This window comes from Jaminaea rosea (genome assembly GCF_003144245.1).
Source record: "Jaminaea rosea strain MCA 5214 unplaced genomic scaffold BDZ90scaffold_2, whole genome shotgun sequence".
In the NCBI taxonomy this organism is placed as follows: domain Eukaryota; kingdom Fungi; phylum Basidiomycota; class Exobasidiomycetes; order Microstromatales; genus Jaminaea; species Jaminaea rosea.
Genome location: NW_020289976.1, coordinates 272876 through 291099, shown reverse-complemented (window position 1 = coordinate 291099; position 18224 = coordinate 272876). Strand labels below are relative to the sequence as shown.

The 18224-nt window shown below is 59.9% G+C and overlaps 9 protein-coding genes across 9 annotated transcripts; 4 read left to right on the top strand and 5 right to left on the bottom strand.

Annotated features, from left to right (window-relative positions):
• Window positions 1-248: 248 nt before the first annotated feature.
• On the top strand, window positions 249-1181 carry BDZ90DRAFT_107690 (hypothetical protein). Its single transcript, XM_025503204.1, has one exon. It carries the CDS (start codon window positions 422-424, stop codon window positions 1046-1048), a length of 627 nt encoding a protein of 208 aa, XP_025364009.1. The 5' UTR covers window positions 249-421; the 3' UTR covers window positions 1049-1181.
• Window positions 1182-2476: 1295 nt separating this feature from the next.
• On the bottom strand, window positions 2477-2962 carry BDZ90DRAFT_214793 (hypothetical protein; the record flags this gene model as incomplete). The annotated part of the gene is made up of 1 exon (XM_025504199.1): window positions 2477-2962. A coding segment is annotated over one exon (486 nt), but the record flags the coding sequence as incomplete, so codon positions are not given.
• Window positions 2963-3511: 549 nt separating this feature from the next.
• BDZ90DRAFT_258317 (subtilisin-like protein) lies at window positions 3512-7554 on the top strand (the record flags this gene model as incomplete). Its single annotated transcript, XM_025508055.1, has 3 exons — window positions 3512-3670; window positions 3735-6376; window positions 6456-7554. 3 exons carry the CDS (start codon window positions 3512-3514, stop codon window positions 7552-7554), a joined length of 3900 nt encoding a protein of 1299 aa, XP_025364007.1.
• Window positions 7555-7612: 58 nt separating this feature from the next.
• BDZ90DRAFT_258316 (hypothetical protein) lies at window positions 7613-8230 on the bottom strand (the record flags this gene model as incomplete). The annotated part of the gene is made up of 2 exons (XM_025508054.1): window positions 7613-7672; window positions 7757-8230. The coding sequence occupies 2 exons, from the start codon at window positions 8228-8230 to the stop codon at window positions 7613-7615; spliced, it is 534 nt and encodes a 177-aa protein (XP_025364006.1).
• Window positions 8231-8565: 335 nt separating this feature from the next.
• Window positions 8566-11583, bottom strand: BDZ90DRAFT_277673 (hypothetical protein). Its single transcript, XM_025509028.1, has 3 exons — window positions 11371-11583; window positions 11188-11293; window positions 8566-11113 (listed from the first exon to the last, which is right to left on the bottom strand). The coding sequence occupies exons 1-3, from the start codon at window positions 11536-11538 to the stop codon at window positions 8586-8588; spliced, it is 2802 nt and encodes a 933-aa protein (XP_025364005.1). The 5' UTR covers window positions 11539-11583; the 3' UTR covers window positions 8566-8585.
• A 305-nt stretch (window positions 11584-11888) lies between these two features.
• BDZ90DRAFT_249025 (mitochondria fission 1 protein) lies at window positions 11889-12678 on the top strand (the record flags this gene model as incomplete). The annotated part of the gene is made up of 3 exons (XM_025507644.1): window positions 11889-12078; window positions 12173-12274; window positions 12370-12678. 3 exons carry the CDS (start codon window positions 11889-11891, stop codon window positions 12531-12533), a joined length of 456 nt encoding a protein of 151 aa, XP_025364004.1. The 3' UTR covers window positions 12534-12678.
• On the bottom strand, window positions 12563-13857 carry BDZ90DRAFT_230264 (hypothetical protein). The gene is made up of 2 exons (XM_025505413.1): window positions 13163-13857; window positions 12563-13078 (listed from the first exon to the last, which is right to left on the bottom strand). The coding sequence occupies exons 1-2, from the start codon at window positions 13815-13817 to the stop codon at window positions 12702-12704; spliced, it is 1032 nt and encodes a 343-aa protein (XP_025364003.1). The 5' UTR covers window positions 13818-13857; the 3' UTR covers window positions 12563-12701.
• A 777-nt stretch (window positions 13858-14634) lies between these two features.
• On the top strand, window positions 14635-15997 carry BDZ90DRAFT_107559 (hypothetical protein). The gene is made up of 2 exons (XM_025503203.1): window positions 14635-15504; window positions 15588-15997. Exons 1-2 carry the CDS (start codon window positions 15048-15050, stop codon window positions 15878-15880), a joined length of 750 nt encoding a protein of 249 aa, XP_025364002.1. The 5' UTR covers window positions 14635-15047; the 3' UTR covers window positions 15881-15997.
• A 1317-nt stretch (window positions 15998-17314) lies between these two features.
• BDZ90DRAFT_258311 (cyclophilin) lies at window positions 17315-18155 on the bottom strand (the record flags this gene model as incomplete). The annotated part of the gene is made up of 5 exons (XM_025508053.1): window positions 17315-17434; window positions 17539-17603; window positions 17693-17838; window positions 17910-17993; window positions 18082-18155. The coding sequence occupies 5 exons, from the start codon at window positions 18153-18155 to the stop codon at window positions 17315-17317; spliced, it is 489 nt and encodes a 162-aa protein (XP_025364001.1).
• Window positions 18156-18224: the final 69 nt, after the last annotated feature.

Below are 18224 nucleotides of genomic sequence, written 5' to 3'. Positions count from 1 at the left end.
AGAGGACACCGTCTTCGCTGCCGCCCTTCTACCCTGTTGACCCTGCGACGCTCGACCTCGTATGGAATTTGCCATGATGTTGCTCAGGCCCCTATCATGCTCTGAGCGTCGCCCACGAGCCGCTTCTGCTTCTCCATTTCCTCAGACGGCCGCGAGCGCTGGACCCTGCCATGGGCCTCTCGTCCGCCAAATCCGCTCTCATCCGCTCCCGTCCGGACCCTCCTTCGCAGGCCAGCCGAGACCAACACCAGCCTTTGAGACGCCCGACAAAAAGACGAAAGCAGAGGTGAGATGAAGGGAAGTTAAGCAGGTGGCGACGGTGATGAGAATTGCGATGGCATGATGGTGGTGTACCGAGACATGAGAGTGTATAGCTACAAGGATTGACATGGGTTGACGGACAAGTCGTGCACTCGCATCTATGCGAAGCCGTAGTGCGCGATCCACTAGAGGGAAGCGAATGAGATGGTCAGCCTTTCTAAGTCGTCTTGCCGACTGCTACGAGATCATCGGGGTCAGTGTGCTGCTCTTTGCCGCTACCGCTGCTGCCGCTGCTTCGCCACCAGCCGACGAGGCACAAGAAGTTCAAGGTCAAGGGGCAAAGGCCGCCGCCGCTCATCATCAGACTTTTTCCTGCCATATGCTTTGTCGGCCCATGGGGCTCCGCTCGCGGGTAACAAGCGGCTCCCTGGATCAGTTGCTTCCTTTCAAGGGCGAGTGGTTCAGCAACCCGAGCACGAGAGAGCAAGTGCGTCCACCACGTCATCGCCTTTCTGCTTCCACCGCCTGCGCAGGGTGCGAACCGCGCCTCATTGTGCCGCGACGATCTTGGCATCTCGTCTGCGTGGGGCTTGAGTTAGTAGTAGAAGAGTCGAGGGAAGGAGCGAGGTTGATGGAGAGAATTAAGAGGCGTCGGGGCTTCCACTGCCCGACCGGGACCTTATGCATCGTCGCCGCAGGTCGTTGGGCCTGGCGGGGCCGGGCTTTCCCTACTCCCCGCCACCGCCAATGCTTAAGTTTCGTTTCTTGTAGTCGGTCGTGCCGCTAGCTTCGCATCTTTTTCTGCTCTTATGGTCTCGTTCCGGTAGTATCTGTTCGTGAGTGAGAATGGCGGGTAGAAGACGCGGTCGCGCTGCTGTTTGTCCAGAAGAGGGGATAGCTCGTTGTGGTGTTCGCTCGCTCGCTCGGTAGTTGCACACACTCTGCTCGGTCGAGCGACGCCCCCCCAAGTATGTCGCACAAGGTGGTAGGGTACTTTGAAGCTTCATGTTACCCGCTTAAGGGGTAGCTTCAAGGGAGGCGCCGTCGAATCCGATGCCAGAGGCCTCAGCGAGTAGAGCAGTCGTGGTGGCCGTGAGTAGGAGCGTAAGCCGTCAGCAAGGTAGCTGGGAAGTCGGTGAGTCCGTGAGCTCCAGCCGTCGGTCGCAAATCCGTCCTGAGAGAAGGGTCCGAGGTACAAGAGGAGAAGAAGAATCGAGGAGCCAAGCCAAGAGTCCTGTCTGCCCACCGTACCATATACCCTCCTTCTAGTATCTACCTCCGCCGCATCCGTTGCCGCTTGTAGAGAGAGAAAGAGCTAGTCGCTATAGGGATAGAAGCTGCTCGCAGAGTCCTGCCCCCTTTGCTTTGGATTAGGGCGTTGATGATAATCGCGCGCGTCGTCGGTACTTGCAAATATGCTAAGCCAGCTTGATCACGAGCTCAGCGGTGAGGTTGCCTTCGACTCAAGGAGCCGCCGTAGCCGTCGTCGTCGTCGCTAAGAGATGCTGCCACGCCCGCTCGAGGGATAGGGCGAGACCGTATGACCCTCGAAGCGGTACAGTCCAAAGAGAAATCACACGCACACAGGTGCACGCGTTAGAGAGAGATCGCCGTCGGTCCTCGTCTCGTCTCGCCTTCGCCATCATCTTCACCACCGTCGTCAACACTCGCCGCCATGGAACGGGTCGCGCAGTCGCGGGGTCGTAATCGTCACCTTTTGCCGGTCGTCAAGGCTGATCTCGCGGAATCAGGCCTCACACCTTCAACACACAGGGTTGTAGCCTGACTCGGCCCGCTCGCTGACCCGACTGGACACTCCGGTGATGCTTACGGTCACCAGAGGCCAGCCAGGAGCTTGTGGGACCTCAACCCAACAACCTGGCCCTTTCATCCCTCCTTCGAGACCTCGCCAGACCTCTCGATTCACCTGCTCTCTTGCCGCGCGACAAGTAGACGGACGCTACGCCTGGCTGAGGCGAGTTCACGTCACCCGCACAGAAGAGGAAGCAGCGACGAGGGCAAGCGCACAATCGTCTCGCTCCCAGGGTACCGTCGCCCAATGAAGGTATGTGCCATGTTTCGTCATCATCGATGGCGGCGTCGTGCGGGGGTCCTCTCACCGATCAACCTCAACTTCAAGGTCCTTCGACGGTGGCGGCGGTAGCAGCAGCAGCAGCAGCGCAGCGAGGCAGCACACGATCCAACGACCCAGAGGACTGCCACTCACCGAACCGTGGATAAGCAGAGCACCAAAGGAGGCCAGGTTGAGTAGACTGGAAAAGCCGTGGAGCTTGGCGAACTGCTTGTTCATGGCCTTGATCTTGGGCGAGATGCGATCCTTGTCCTTGTGAGCATCCACTCCCTCCTTCTTCTCTTGCGCATGCCTCTCAAACATGAGCTTTGTCGCCTTGGGCCCGAGGTAGACCCAATTGATGAGGTTGGCGACGAATGGGACGGCGAGGATGGAGAGGGGGAGAGTGGGAAGATCATTGAAGCCGCCATTAGCATATGCGATGTTGCCAGCGAGGGCTGCAGGGATGATTGTGCCGGCTGCGAAGTAGATAGGGAAAATCTTTGACTGGATGAGGCCGAAAGTCTGGCGAGGGAGCGCCTTGAATGTGACTGGCCCACCAATGAAGCCGTGCCACAGGTGGCCACCGAACAACGCTGCCCAGAGCGTCAGATGGGTGGATGCTGCATTCGGAACGAGGAGCGACTTCCAAAGATCTAGGCCCCCGATGTTGGCGAAGTTATGCTTGGGCGTGGTGGCGGCCATGGTTGATGATGGGGCAGGAGGTAGTGATGGGTGGAGTGGATGGATGGCAAGCTGCATTGCCGCCGCCCTGGATGCACTCTCCAGAGTAGTCAGCAGAATGCGGGCCAAAACACGTGGGTCGCTGCTGCTCGCTCGAGCCATCCCCAATCCACTCCGCTCCGCCGACTGGCTCTGGCTGAGTGACCCGATTGGCCGCCTTACCATCAGACGCTGTTGCCCACCTTTTCCTTCTTTCTTCCGACCCCTAACGATCCGCGAACAGGACGGGGTATGCTAATCGGCTGGCCGACTCCAACCCTTCGTAGAGGCATTCCACGCATCGCATCGATCGCATCGACGTCGTTGAGACCCGCGACTACTCCCCTCCCTCGTCGCATACACTCAGCAACCCCTCGAGTGACCGGCTCAAAGACCCAGACAGCATCTTATCAACGTCCTAGATACGCTCATTCTTCTCAAACACCAGCAAGCGCCATGGTTCTCCCACCGTTTCCCACTGCGGGTCTGCTGCCCAAGGACGCCACAAATGCGGCCAAGTTCATCGAGAAGCATCCCAAGTTCGACGGCAGGAACATTCGAGTTGGGATTCTCGACACTGGCGTCGATCCAGCAGCCCGTGGTCTAGATGGCAAAGTGAGTCGGCGCAGTGAAATGCCCACGATGCGACAGAGCTGACACTCCTCGCGTGCTCTCGCAGGGCAAAGTCGTCGACATCATCGACTGCACTGGAACAGGCGATGTCCCCTTGGCCCCGGTCGAAGCTACTTCTGTCAGCTCCGACGCGATCGAGCTCAAGTCCCCGACCACAGGCAGGAAGCTTCTCGCCGACCCTTCCTGGGCGTCAAAGGGGAGCTCAGACAAGCCTACCTTTCTCTTGGGCTTCAAACGGGCGTACGAAGTCTGGCCAAAGGATCTCGTCGCTCGTCGCAAGGTCCAGCGCAAGAGGAATTGGACCGTCGAGACGGCAAAGATCGTCGACCAGGTGCAACGAGAGCTTGCCGATCTCGACTCGAAGCCAGCAGCTGCAGCCGCCGCCAAAGGCGCCGAGAAGGCAGACAGCAAGGAGGCCAGCGCCGACGCGCAAAAGGCCGAGCTCAAGGCCAAGCTTGCCGTGTTGACCGACCTCTCTTCCAGCTACAGCGATCCAGGTCCGCTCCTCGAGACTATAACGTTCCACGACGGCAAGACATGGCGTACCGTCGTCGGTGGCGCAGAGGGAGACATCCGGGAGTCCACTTTCGGCTGGCCAGACGAAGGCCTGCAAAAGCTCGAAGGCCAAGTCCTGGACCTGCGCAAGGCAAAGAGGCTCGCCGACTTTCACCTCGAGCAAGAGCACGACGTCTTTGGCGCTGCAGATCTCTTGACTTACTCGGTCAACCACATCTTTGACTCAGCCAACAACGATGGCAAGCCCTCGGCCGTTTCTCTCGTTACCCTTTCTGGCGCGCACGGCACCCACGTCGCTGGAATTGTAGGCGCCCACGTTCCAGACTCTCCCGACGAGAATGGCGTGGCTCCTGGCGTCGAGATTGTTTCGCTCAAGATCGGGGATACTCGCGTCGAGGGGATGGAGACGGGCGTCGCTCTTTTGCGGGCTGCACAGGCAGCCATTGCCACTCGCTGCGACATTCTCAACATGAGCTTTGGCGAAGATGGCGCTTTTGGGACAGAGGGCAAGGGAGCATTTGCCGAGGCGATGCGAGACTTCGTCATTCGTCAAAAGGATATCCTCTTCGTCTCGAGTGCAGGCAACTCTGCCCCTGCTTTGACCACGCTGGGCCAGCCGGCGGGTACGACAGACGGCGTCTTCACCATTGGCGCGTACGTCACTGCTGGCTCGATGCAGAGTGCCGAGTATGCCTTGATTGAGAAAGATGTGAAGGACCACCCTACGACTTGGTCGTCGCGTGGGCCGGCTGCAGATGGCGCTTCTGGTGTTACAGCGTGGGCTCCGGGCGCTGCTATCACCTCGATTCCCAAGTACTGTCTGAGCGCAACGCAGCTCATGAATGGAACGTCGATGGCGTCACCCAATGCCTGCGGATGCATCGCTCTGCTTCTTTCAGGTATGAAGCAAGAGGGCATCCCGATTACCTCCGCTCGCGTTCACAAGGCCATTCTCGCCACGAACAAGGACGTGGACGATGAGCTGGGCATCGGCTTCATCCAAGTCGACAAGGCGTGGGAGTACATTGTCGCCAACAAGGACCGACCCGATGCCGATTTTGAGTACCAAGTCAAGGTGACGCCTTTCAACCGCCCTCAAGGTGGCAACAGCGACAAGCGTGGCGTCTACCTGCGGGAGAAGCTCGAGACCCGTCGCGTCAACCAGTTCAACGTCAATGTTCGCCCGACCCTCAAGGGCACGGAGCCGGAGAAGGCTTATGCTCTGCAGCTCAAGGCTAGCCTCTCACCTTCGGCTTCGTGGATCACTGCGCCCGACTTCTTGCATCTCGGTGGTAATGGACGTAGCTTCGAAATCCGCGTCGATCCCACGCAGCTGCACCCTGGCCTGCACTCCGCCACCGTCCGAGGCTACGACGCTGAGCAGCCTGGCATGCTCCTCTTCGAGGTTCCCATCACGGTCACAAAGCCCGAGGTCTCTCCGACTCCTACAGTTCGATACAATAAGACGCTCAAGTCTGGTTCAATTACTCGCAATTTCCTCCACGTCCCCGAAGGGGCCACGTGGGTTGAAGCACGCTTCCGCTCCTCCAACCACGCATCCTCAGGTACGGCTGCGAAGTTCTGGGCGCACTTGGTCGCCGTAGAGCCACAGCGTCGTCTGTCGCACGTCGAGGAGGCGTACGTGCTGCAGCTTACTGAAGGGGAGCCTGTCACCAAGCGCTTCTCGGTCAAGGGAGGGCAGACCTTGGAGGTCTGCTTGGCGGAGATGTGGAACCAGAGTGCCGCTTTCGATTTGGAATGCGAGTTGGAGTTCCATGGCATTACCATTGGGCACAGCGTTGCGGGACGGGATGAGTTGACGTTGATTGGTGGAGATGGATTGGCCAAGATTGAGACGATGTCTCAGATCCGGCTCGAATCATTCAAGCCGTCCATCTCATTCAGCAAGAGGCGCACCTTCGTCCGCCCGGCATCGAGCGTCGTACGCCCGCTGCTTTCGGAGCGCAATGCTCACCCGTCGGGACGCCAGCTGCACGAGGTCGTCAACACGTACAACTTCTCGCTCTCTGAGGCGGGGACCGTCAAGCTTTCCTGGCCAACATCGAGCCCGCTCTCCAATCTGTACGACTCAGCCGTGCCGATGCTGAGCTCGCTGTACGAGGCGCAATCGAAGAAACTCGTTGCCTTCGGAGATGTGTATGCGAAGGACAAGTGAGTAGCGCAGGGCACAGAAATGTATGGCATTCGCGGCTGACTCACATTGTCTTGCTTCCTCTCCACCCATGCACAGGGAGCTCAAGAAGGGCGAATACACAGTGCGCTGTCAATGGATCAACGAGGACCCCTCTGTAGTTGACAAGCTCAAGACGGCGACCATGCGCATGGACCAGAAGCTCACAAAGGGCAAAGACGTCTCCCTCTCCCTCTACGAGGACCATGTCGATGCATTCGGCAAGGCAAGTCCAGCTACATTCAAGGGCAATCTCAAGCTCTTCCCCGGCGAGCGCAAGGTGCTCAACCTCGATCTCAACCTGCACGGCGATTCTCTGCCCAAGGAGGCCCAGCCTGGGGACGTGTTGGTGGGCGAGTTTGGCTTCGCGCCTGAGGGCAAGTACGAACTGAGATACATTGTGGCGCCAGCGCCTAAGAAGGAGGAGGAGGCGTCGAAGGATCCCAAACCCAGCCCCGAGGATGAAGCGGAAGAGCTCCCACGCCTTCTTGCACCCATGGCAAAGAAGCTCAAGAGCCAAGAGCAGAAGCGTCGCTTCCTCGACTCGCTCATCAAAGACCACCCAAACTCCCTTCCCGTACTGCTTGCCCGTCTCGACTCTCCCGAGAACATCAACGCGCAATCCAAGCCGGAGGACCTCGACGCCATGATCAAAGCAGCGGAAGCCGTTGAAGCTCAGGTAGACGAGAAGGACGTCCTGCTGTGGATGGCAGAGAAGCGAGCGCCCGTCGCAGAGCAGAGCGACGAAGTGAAGCGCGAGAACAAGAAGCAGGAAGAGCGGAAGAAGGCTCTTTTGGCCGCTAGGCTCGCAAAGGTCAAGGCCATCCTGCATCGTCACGGCTCGTCGGGCGGCGAGTTCCAAGAGGCGTACGAGGCTGCTCGCAAGCTCCTTGGGGAAGGCTCCGCTTCGGAGAATCCGGCCTGGGCTACTGTACGTGTTGCGTACCACATTGAGCGTAAGAGGTTGGGCCTGGCGTTGCAGGGTGTGAGGAAGGCGATCAAGGAGCTCGGGGCCGGAGAGCAGGGCAAGGGTGAAGAGCTGAAGCGACTCCAAGAGCAGGAGAGGGAATTGCTTGACCGCGTGGGCTGGAGAGCTTGGGCTGCTTACCGCGAGAGGTGGGGTGTGCTGGATTGGCCGCGCGATTATGCGCCCTTCTGAAGCCCATTAGACTTGCATCTGTCCATTCTGTCTTCTAGTCTTTCGTCCGTCCCCCTAATCAGAACAAACATCCGTAAGTGCTTCCCTTGTTGCAGATTCCGAGGCACCAGGCGCACGGCTGTGGGCGAAGCCAACGCAGTACAAGACGGTCAGCATCTCAGCGCGCCTTTGGCCTACGAGTCTATCGGTGCCTCGAACTCACAAGGCACAAAGTGCGCACCACGGGTTGCTGAACAGGCTGCGGCAGTCCCCATCCGGCCTCATGGTCCTCCTGTTCTGCTTCGATGTGCAAGGTGTTGGAGGCCTGCCGCCTTTGTGTCTGCGAATCGTCATGCGCCTCCTCTGCGCCTAGTTCAGGAGGTGGAGGAGACTCGTCATGCCTACTGTAGGTAGACATCGGAGGCTGAACAGAGGGTGCAGTCGTCGTAGTGGATTGGAAGGACGTCCGTGGAGGTGGGGCGGCTTCGTAGGAGGGATAGTACTGCGGCTGCGTCTGCACCTGCATCTGCGGCCCCGCCTGCTGCTCTGATGCCGCTACCTGTGTCTGCTCAGCTAGCTGTCGATCCGCAGGGCCTCCAGGGCTGTATGCGTCGCTAGAAGAGTGTAGGGCAGGGCCAGAGGTCGTTGCGGAAGGGGCGTGAGCGTCGCCACCTGGCCGGGCCGCCGTAGAATCCATTGCCGCTGTGACTGACTCGCTCGCTCTTTTCCGTCTCGAGGTCAGCTACGAGATGCTGTCAGATGGACGAGATGTCGATAGGCTGGAAAGGATCGAATGGTACGGACGGCAGATTGACAGAAAATCAAATCACCGGCCTCGATCGAGCCGTGTTGCTTTGTTCCTGTGCTCCTCATTTGCTCCGCTGCGTGGCTGTGCTTCCCATCTGCAAAACGGCGCACGGACATCTTGCGCCCCGGGTGGAGGCGGCGAGAGCAGAAGACCGATTGCGGTACACGGAAGCTCGCTCTCTCTACAGCAGCTTGTAAATGGAACATATGCATTGCAATCTTGATCCTCTCTCTCTCTCCTCTCTTTACACTGTGATCTGGCTCGCATCCAAGTTCAAGGCATTCAAGAAAATGTTGACCAACCTCAACTTGCGACGCCCCGCCTGCTCCAACTCTACCGATCCGCCCTTGCTTCTCGCCTCGAGGACATTCTCCAGAATCTTCTCCCTAAGCTCCTGGACAAGGACTGACTGCTCCTCCATGCTCGCTGAGACGGCGAGGGCAGCAAAAAGATTCCAGGCAGGTTCGTCGGACTCGTCGAGGCGACGTTGACGCTCGAGATCGGCGACGGATGAGGAGCCGCCGTAGTACAGGTGAGAGGAGAAGCCGAACGGCTGGGCTGCCTTTGCTCGAGTGGAGGGTAGGAGCGATGCGAGAGAGCCAGAGCGGGTGACGAGGCGCTCGAAGAGGAGACGGAAGATTTGGGTCCATTGAGCTTGTTCTTCCGGCGATGGGGGAGGTGGTGAGGACGACTCTGCACCTCCTTCGGGGGCGGGGGCGTTGTTACCGCTGCCTTGCTTGAGCGCCTCTGCCCTTGAGAGTAGGATAGTGAGGAACGCAATGCCCGCGCGAGATCGTGCAACAAGTACGACATCGTTCCTCTCGACGAATAGCGCCAGCATGCCAATCACGATCTTGAATGGGCTGGTTGCCATCAACCCCAGCATGGCAGGCACAATCGTGTTGCTGAATACGTCCGTCTGCGTTTCCATCTCCCTGCGTGCTTCACTGCCCTCCGCGCGCTCGTCGTCCAAAATGGCTGCATGGCGGACCACGTCGAGCGAGTCGAACGAGGCCACGATCATCGTGAGCGCGGTCAGGGTCTGCTCTGAGCTCAAGTGACGAAGAGCGCGGGGGAGGAGTCTCTTTCCCTTGGTAGTGTTGAGCAGCGAGACGAATGGGTGCGGGTCCGAAATCTCCAGAGGCTCCAAGACGCGGAGCTCCTTCCAGAGGTGAGACGTGAGCGACTCCTGCTCTGCGCGAGCCTCAGCATCCCCGTCGACTGAGCGACGCAGCTGCTCGAGGGCGAGGGTCGTGTCGTAGAGCTCCTCGAGAATGCGAAGAGCTTGATGACGTGTGAGGGGCGGGCGCTTCCCGTCTGCGGAGGTGGCAGCGGCGGAGCCTGAGTTCTTGTCCAGGCTGGCTCCCTCCAGCGCTTGACGCACGACGTCTGCCGCAGTCGTCGCTCCACCGCTGGCAGCAGCAGCATCGCTGTCCCCACCCTTCTTGCCGATCTGCAGTGCTTGCCTCGGGTTGCCAGCCACATTGAGCCCGACTTTGCCCAGGGCTCCCTCCAAATTCGGGTTCGCAGTCCCTTGCGCTGCCTTTTCAATGCGGCTCTTCCTGTCCGCTACCAGCCGCTCAACCTGCTGCTGCATACGCAGCATAGCCTTTTGCTGGGCGTTCATCCTCTTCGGTCCCTTGGGTGGCTGCTTTTGTTGCGCCGCAGGCTGTTGAGGCGCTGCACCCATGAGGCCTGGGTTGGGCCCGGGGCGACCACGAAGTGCAAAGTAGATGTGGGCATAGAAGTCCTCGGCGTAGGGGTCGTTGGGCAGGATCTGGGAAATTTGAATGCGTGTGATAAACTCCTTGTCCGATACACTCATCAGGTTGTTGTATCGCGACATGGCGGCGATCTTTGCTGCGCGCTGGTTGCGCTTCTCCTCGAAGCGATGGATGCCCCGCAGCTTGTTGACGGCTGCCGCAGTTGCTCGGGCCTGCACCTCACGGTCCTCGTCCGTTGCTGCAGGTTGAAGCAGCACGGCGAACTCACGCCCGACACCCTGAAGAACATCGAAGTGGAGCTGAGGAGGGAGCGAAGTGATCCCTTGCTGGACTGGCTCGGGCAGGGCGCGGAGCATTGCTTGCATGCGGGCGAAGTGCTCTGCTTGTTGGGCTTGCATCGAGGCGTGGGATTGCTGCATCGCCATCGCTGCCGGTGGTAGAGGGCCAGCACCGCGAGCTGGACCTGTCGGAGGCGGAGGACCGCCAGCGAGAGGACCGGTAGGTGGGGGTGGGCGAGCTCCCAGTGCGGGGAAGTCGACATCGTTGCGAGGCCCGAGAGGAGGGGCTGCGGTGGTTTGTTGAGAAGCGCCGGAGGGAGGAGGCTGCATGAGGCCGGCGAATGGTCCTGAGGGAGGCTGTGCGCCACTGGGCATCGGCATCGGCTGCTGTTGAGTCGGCTGCTGCTGCTGCTGGGGAGCTGGTCGACCGCCCCTCATCTCAGCCTCGATCTCCTCCATAGTCATCGGTCGACGTCCTCCCGGGGCAGGAGAGCTCGAGGCGGCTGGCGGTTGAGGCTGTTGCGAGATCCTTGAAGCGCGCAGCTCTGCCTCGATCTCCTCCATCGTCTTGGCAGCACGGGCTGGGGGAGGCGGTAGCTGCTGCTGCTGCTGCTGCTGGACAGGCGCAGGTGGGGCAGCCTTTTTCGTCATGCTAGGCAATGCCCAGAAATCGTCGAAGTTACTGGCGAACATCGAGTCGTTTGCCTTTGATGCTGGCTTGGCTGGCGCTGCGGGGGCTGAAGGGCCGTGACCGAAGTCGAAATCCTTGCCTGGCGGAGCGGGAGGCAGCGAGACGTTAGAAGCTGCGGAAGAAGCTCGAGGTCGGTGGGAGGGGGCTGCTCACCGATATCACTGGGCTCAGCGCCAAACGTGTCAGCATTAAGGTCATCTCCAGCCTCGTCGAGCATGTCGCCAAGGCCGTCGTAACCTTCTCCTCCCCATTCGTAAATCTGCGAGTGGGCCAATGACGGAGATGAGTTCGAGCTCGATGAGCGCGTTTCATACTGTCAATAGCGCGCCTACCCACCTGTACATCCTCCTGAGCCCCCGCAGTCAAGCCGCGAATCTTGGCGTCTAGCTGCTCATCATCCAATGCTCCACCAGCTGCGCCTGACCCGAGCGAGGCAAAGGGATCGTCGAGCCCGCCTCCCTTTTTGTCGCGGGGCAGGCTCGTGTCGAAGCCAAAGAAGCTCATGGCCGAGCGAGGCGTGCGTGCGTGCGTGCGTGCGTGTGATGAGGATGCAGTGATTGGAAAGAAGTGGGTGCTGCCTATGGGTGGAGTTGATGGTGTCGTAGTTGCGAAGATGCGAATCAATGCGCCCGCTCGCACTCGTCAGCGTCTCCGTCGTCGGCCCACGCGCGCTGGACTCGAGTCGACTGAAGCCAAGTCGAGGCTCGTCTCTGTCCGCTTTCATTGAGCGAAGTCGCCCGACGTTGGCCTGAGCGCAGCTCCGCTCGTCCTCATTTCAACTCGAGACTCCACCCCAAACTCCACCCCCTCTTTTCCTCACTCCCATCTACCCCTCTCCATCGCACACGGCCGCAATGTCACTCCCCTACGCAGCCGACGCAGAGACGCCTCTCACAAGCGCAGAGCTCTCTGTCCTCGAGTCGCAATACCAAAAGGAGCTGGCATCGGGGCATGCCTCTACCCAGTCGAGATTCAATTTGGCTTGGGGACTGGTTAAGTCGAGGAATAGGGATGAGATGGCTAGGGGTATTGGGTTATTGACTGGTGAGTGCAGCGAGGCTTGAGAGGGGGTTGTCGAGTGTCGAGGAGAATGACAGCTGATGATGGATGCCGGCCATGCTTGGCCCCACGCCCGCAGAGATCTACCGCTCAGACCCGCCACGAAGAAGGGAGTGCCTCTACTACCTGTCATTGGGCCACTTCAAGATGGGCAACTTCGATGAGGCTCGACGCTTCAATGGTGAGTCGTGTTTGCCTCTCGTTTAGATCCTCGTGCCACCCTCCCTCCGCTTCTCGTACTGACCGAACGCTCATCTACCTACACTGCGCTCGCAGCCCTCCTCATCGAGCGCGAACCCAACAACCTTCAAGCGCAGTCGCTTCAGGAGCTCATTGAGAAGGGTGTGGCAAGGGAAGGCTACATCGGTATGGCGCTTATGGGTGGAGCGGCTGCTTTGGGTGGCGTGGTACTTGCTGGACTGCTGAGGAGGAGACGATAGTCGGAGGTGGCGAGGCGAGGCGAGAGGGAGCAGGAGGAGGCCTTGTATTATAGCAGACGACAATGGCGATGACGAATGGGACGCTGGAGGGTATATATCAATGATCCAAATGAGCAAATATCCACACCTACTCAAGCCACTGGCCATTTTAGTGTCTACTGCGACGCCTCAAAGGGGCATCGCCGTCGCCGCTGACGACCCGCCCGCAAATTCATCCCATCTTCCCACCTCGCTCCTCCAAACCTCTTGCACCCACGCAAAGCTATCCATCCCCCTCGCCTCAACGCAGGACAAGTCGCGCCATGTTGTAAGCACTTCTTTGCGCAGCCGTGAGGAAGCTGAGGGGTTGTAGGTGCGAGGACGTCGTGGCTTCGATGATGCTGCAGTGGTGTCATCGGGGTGAGCCCCATTCGTGAAGAGGTCCGTGACCGCAGGCGCAACGAGACTGCCAAGAGGGGAGCACTCCACGAAGAGAGTAGAGAGGGAGGTCCGCAGCTGTTGAGTCTGAAGCTGGGCTTGCAGTGAGAGGGTGGCCGTGGCTGCGACTGAGCGTGGCGATGAGATGTAGAGGGCAGTATTGTCGTCAGTACTCTTCGCCCGCCGATGGACCTTGAGCTCTCGCAACTCACCCATCTCCTCTCCCCCAACTGGTCCCCATCTCACATCCTCGCTCCTGGTCATCCACTCCCTCTCCAGCGCCGCAGCCTCGTCTCGCAGCTTCAGCAGGGCCTGTGCTGCCCCCTCGATTCGTCTCCATGCCACATCCAGCTCAGAGTATGTCGCATCCAGATCCTCAAGGGCTTCGCGAACGGCTCCCGCCGCTACCCCTCCCGCGACCTCCCGTCGCTTCGTCCGCTCCTTCATCTCATCCTCCAATTCACCCAGCGCGCCCGCATACTTTGCAACAAGCTCTGCTGCCTCTTCTATCTCGTCTGCCCAGAGCTGCCTTGTCCTGGCGAATTCGATGAGAAGGGTGCGCAGACGGCGATGATATGTCGTTTCTTGCTCGCGAGACAGGAGATATGGGCGTTCCGAGCTGGACGACAACGACGACGGCGACGCATCATTGTTGCCTCCATTCTTGGCTGCTGAAGCTCGTCGATTCGGAGAGTTGTGGTTCAGGTTGGCGCTTCCACTCGCGACCCGTCTAGGCGAGGAGGTGGAAGGGGGTCCCGCTCCTCCATGCTGCGATGGTGAGCCTGGCGGAGGCGTTGATGGCGAGGGCGAAAGGGACGAGCCCCTCAATGTTCGGCCGGCGAGTGGGCCAAGCTTAGAGGGAGGCATCGTTGCTGATGGATGATGAGACGCAGGCAGTAAAGGACGCGGACAGGCACGACGGAAAGGGAAGAGCCAAGTCGCGAGGGTCGACTTCATCTCAGCGAGAGCGGGGCGGCGCACGCTCAGGCCAATTGGGGTCGGGCTGGAGAGATACAACGACTTTTCCTCCTTTCCATTCGTCCCATCGCATCCTGCCTCGACGACCCACATTGAGAGTGCCTCAGCACACTCGACATGGCGAGAGGGTGACCTGCCCGAGAGGTCGTACGCAGCGGTCACAAGGGAGCAAATTAGGTCCAAGAGCTCCTCTGCCGCCAACAGCAAGAGCCGCCTGACTCCCACCTCGCTCCTGCTCAGCATACCTCATGGCCACACCCACCACACACCACAAGTCGCTCGCGAAGCGTGATCTCATTCAGCTCAAGCTCCACCAAGACAACAGGCTTTCTCGCCTTCATTCTGTCGCCCACGGCGCGTGACGCACGCCACCCGAACAACACCGCTCATCATTCGCCTTTCCCCTCACCATCACCCACGCCCACGGCACTTGACAGACGCCACGCACCTCAACCGATACCTCTCGAATTTGAGCTTTACAACATTCAGTCACCTTCTTCAACACAAGAGTCAAAGCATCCGATCACCGATTGGCCGACTTAGTGAGCTCTTGGGATTCATGGGCAGACGCCAGAGGCACTCTTCAGCTTGGAGTGGGTCTCCCGTCCTCGTTGCTTAGACCACTCGTGCTACTCGGCGGGCCGTCCTGCCTCACGTGGAGCCTCCCTCGACCGTGCGCTTGCCCATCGCGGCACCGCCGCCGCTCGCCTTTGTCGCCGAGGATAAACAGCAGGGCCGCGTGCCTCGTCGACGACGAGGTGGTAGCAACAGCTTCTTTATTGGCCGCGATGCAACGACGCAAGCAGGATTCAGGCACCATTGCTGCACTTTTCTTAGCCTTGCTGAGCCTTGTATGCTGTCTCTGGCCCGCGCACATTGCCCTAGTCCCCCGCCAGACCAGCATACACCCGGCTCAAATTCGCGTACCAAGCCATCTCAGGGCGCACTCGGCTCAGATTCGTCTTCAGAGCGCCATCTATTCGTACAAATGCCTGATTCCAGTGCCACGAAGGGTGTCGCAAGGCCAAGGCAGCAGCCCACGGCGCGGACAACAACACGGCTGGCGAAGCGTCCGAGCCCCAGCCTCAAGCAAGCGGCAGTGGAAACGCCGGGGTTCCTATGGAAGACGACGATCTCGAGGACTCCGATGATGAGGATGAGGATGATGGGCAGAAGCAAGTCGGCACCGAGTTCAGCGTCATCCGTGCCCTCGCGAGCTCCAACGCCGCCGAAGCTCTCGAAGACCTTCTCGACATCGACGCTGCCGCCTTCCCTCGAGGTGACGCCCTCAGCCGCGCCCTCCTCCCCGCCAAGAGCAGCATCATCAGCGACGGCCAAGACACGGACGGAGCCGATGAGGCCGTCGAGGATCCCGGCACCTCCTCGCTGCCTGCTACTAAGTTCATAGACGGCAAGCAATGGGAGCTCAAGCGCTACGGCTCAGGGCGCTACTACGAGTCGCCAGACGGCAGCAGCAGGGAGTACGTTGCCTTTGCCCGTCCTCAGCCTTCGCCCCTCAAAGACGCGGAGACGGTCCTCGCCGGTGCCAAGCGGTTCGTTCTCGCCGCCGCCAATGGTGAGCCTCGACGGAGAGTAGGCCGCACGTGGGGCGCATGCTGACTGTCCTCCCCTCTCTCTTCCCCATCTTCACTCGCGCAGGCCGCATCGACCTGGGTACGACGACCTCTGGCGTAGCTTGGCAACAGGGAGCCGCCCGTGACAGGGTCAAGAGGTGGCTCGATGGAGGCTACTTCAAGCTTACGCCCTTCTTCGAGCAGCTGCTCAATGACGTTGGCTCCGGCAAGTCAGACGTCTGGGAGGCAAGCTACTTCGAGGCCAAGGCCGGCCAGTCGCTCTCTCCACCCTTCGCCGCCACCCAGCCTCCTTCGGCAGCCGGCAGCGCCAGCAAAGACGGCGTGTATGGACGCATCGTCTTCAGGAGCAACCGCTAGGCGACCCTCTACTGCGGGCAGGCGCAAGACCCCGTGGCGCGGCACTACTCACACGAGGCTACCCTCCTGAGGACGGAGTTGAGCGGGGGCCGTGGGCGGGCCTCCTACCACTACCAGCAGGAGACCGACAACGACGCGCACGCAGCCTTCCTCCTCGGCCAGGTTACGGGGCTGGCGGACCTCAACGAGAGCGCCGAGTGCCTCGCCGTCTGGGAGGAGCTGATCTGTGTCCTGATGGGTGGCTACTGCCTCGATGAGCAGTATCTTAAGTCGAGAGCGCGTTTCGGGCAGTGGCAGCTCTCGACCATCAAGGGCATCAAAGGCGCAAGGTGCATGGAGGGGCCGCGAGACCATAACAAGCAGCAAGGAGAGGAGCCTAGCATCGCCGACCCTCAGTACAAGTTCCTGCTGCACTTGTACCGCACGGCCGTTATGAACCTCACGACCGCCCACTGCCGCGCCCACGCCACGCCCACGCCCACGCCCGCCGCCGATGCTGCCCTGTCCTCGGCCTCGTCCGCCGCCCACGCCGCCTCGTCCACCACCGCCGCCTACACCGCCGCCCCCTCGCCTGCCCGCACCAAGCCCTCCGCCGGCCAAGCTGTCACGCGCGCCGCTGCCACGTACGATGCCGTCCGCTCCGCAGAGCATGCTCGCGCCAACGAGATTACGCTGACGGGCAAGATGCTGTATCGATGGCCCCTCAACAACGAGGCCACCCACAACGTTAGCATCTTCGGCAAGAGGCTCAGGAGGTGCGAGGTCCGCGAGCTCCAGCGTCTCGCTCGCAACGGCGGGTCCAAGGGGTCCAGTGCGCTTTTCTGCGTCCTCTACGAAACCACTTTCAGAAAATAGGCTATTTCATAAGCCACTTCACTTTGACAAAATATTGCTCCTGAAGTCTTTATAAGGTCTGCAAGGGTCGTTACGACTCCAAGAGGCATCTCCTTCGAACCTGTCGCCCTCCAGCATAGTCTATGTCTATCGAATCAATGTGCGCCTCGCCGCAACACTCGTACTCCTTTATGCATTTCCCTCTACTCGCGTGAATTCTAAGGCTTCGTCGCAGCGTCGCCTGGTCTCTCGCTGAAACACTTTCCACGTGACACACCTCGCAATCAATGCTACTCTCACATTCAGTGCTTGTTGGAGAACGCAAGTCTTGATGCACGGCGAATGAGCTGCCAGTCAATGAGGCGGGCGATGCGAAGTCGTGGCGCGCTCGTGGCGCGTTAGATGAGTCTTCGAGAGCAGGGTCGCGACGAGACGTGGTGACGCACAGCGAGGGATGAGCGTCGACTAAATGGATGAAGTTCTTTTTTCGATTTCAGAGCAGATTGTCATAGGGGGAGAGGCAACAGTAGAGTCAAGTCAAAGGGCGGTGGACGCGAATGCGGATCGCCCCTTGCTGACTGCGTGCTGCGGCGCGCGCCTTTAGACGGTGCCCGACTTGGCGATGGTGATCTTGGTCTTGGTCTTGCCCGAGCCAGATCCCTCACCCTCGATCTTCTTGACAATGTCCATTCCCTCGGTGACCTCACCGAAGACGACGTGCTGTGCGGGGAGAGAGGGGGCGGGAAAGGGACGCGTCAGCGTCAAAGGCTCGTACGGCGACTGCGGCTGCTCCTTCTACTCCTCCTGATGCTATTAATGCTCACCTTTCCATCAAGCCAGCTGGTGACAACGGTGGTAATGAAGAACTGCGAGCCGTTAGTGTTGGGTCCTGAGAGTTCAGAGAAGGTATTGAAGGTCGGGAGGGAGTACAAGGTCAGTCGTGCCGCCTTTCCGACGCGTGGTAGCGAGCTCACTCACCGGCGTTGGCCATGGAGAGAAGTCCGGGCTTAGTGTGAGCGATCTTGAAGTTCTCATCCTCGAACTTGTTGCCGTAGATTGACTTGCCACCAGTACCGTTACCGGCAGTGAAGTCACCACCCTGGAGCATGAACTGGGGGATGACGCTGCGGCGGGGGGGCGGAACGATCGCGTCAGTTGATGGTAGCGCACACGGGCCATGAAAGAACAAGCTCACCGGTGGAACGAGGAGCCCTCGTAACCGAAGCCCTTGGAGCCAGTGCAGAGCTCACGGAAGTTGGTAGCCGTCTTGGGGACGACGCTGTGGGCCAAGGGAGAGCAGGGAGAGGAGGGCGTCAGCGGGTCGCGCACGCAAGAACGGGCTCCGTCCATGCACCCCGCGCACTCACTCGTCGTAGAGCTTGAAGACGATGCGGCCAAGAGGCTCGCCGTTCTTGGTGATGTCAAAGAAGACGTTGGACATGTTGAGAGCTGAGCGGGTCGACGCAAAGGAGCGCAGCAGGGTGGGGTGCATTGGAAAGAAGAGGGTGGG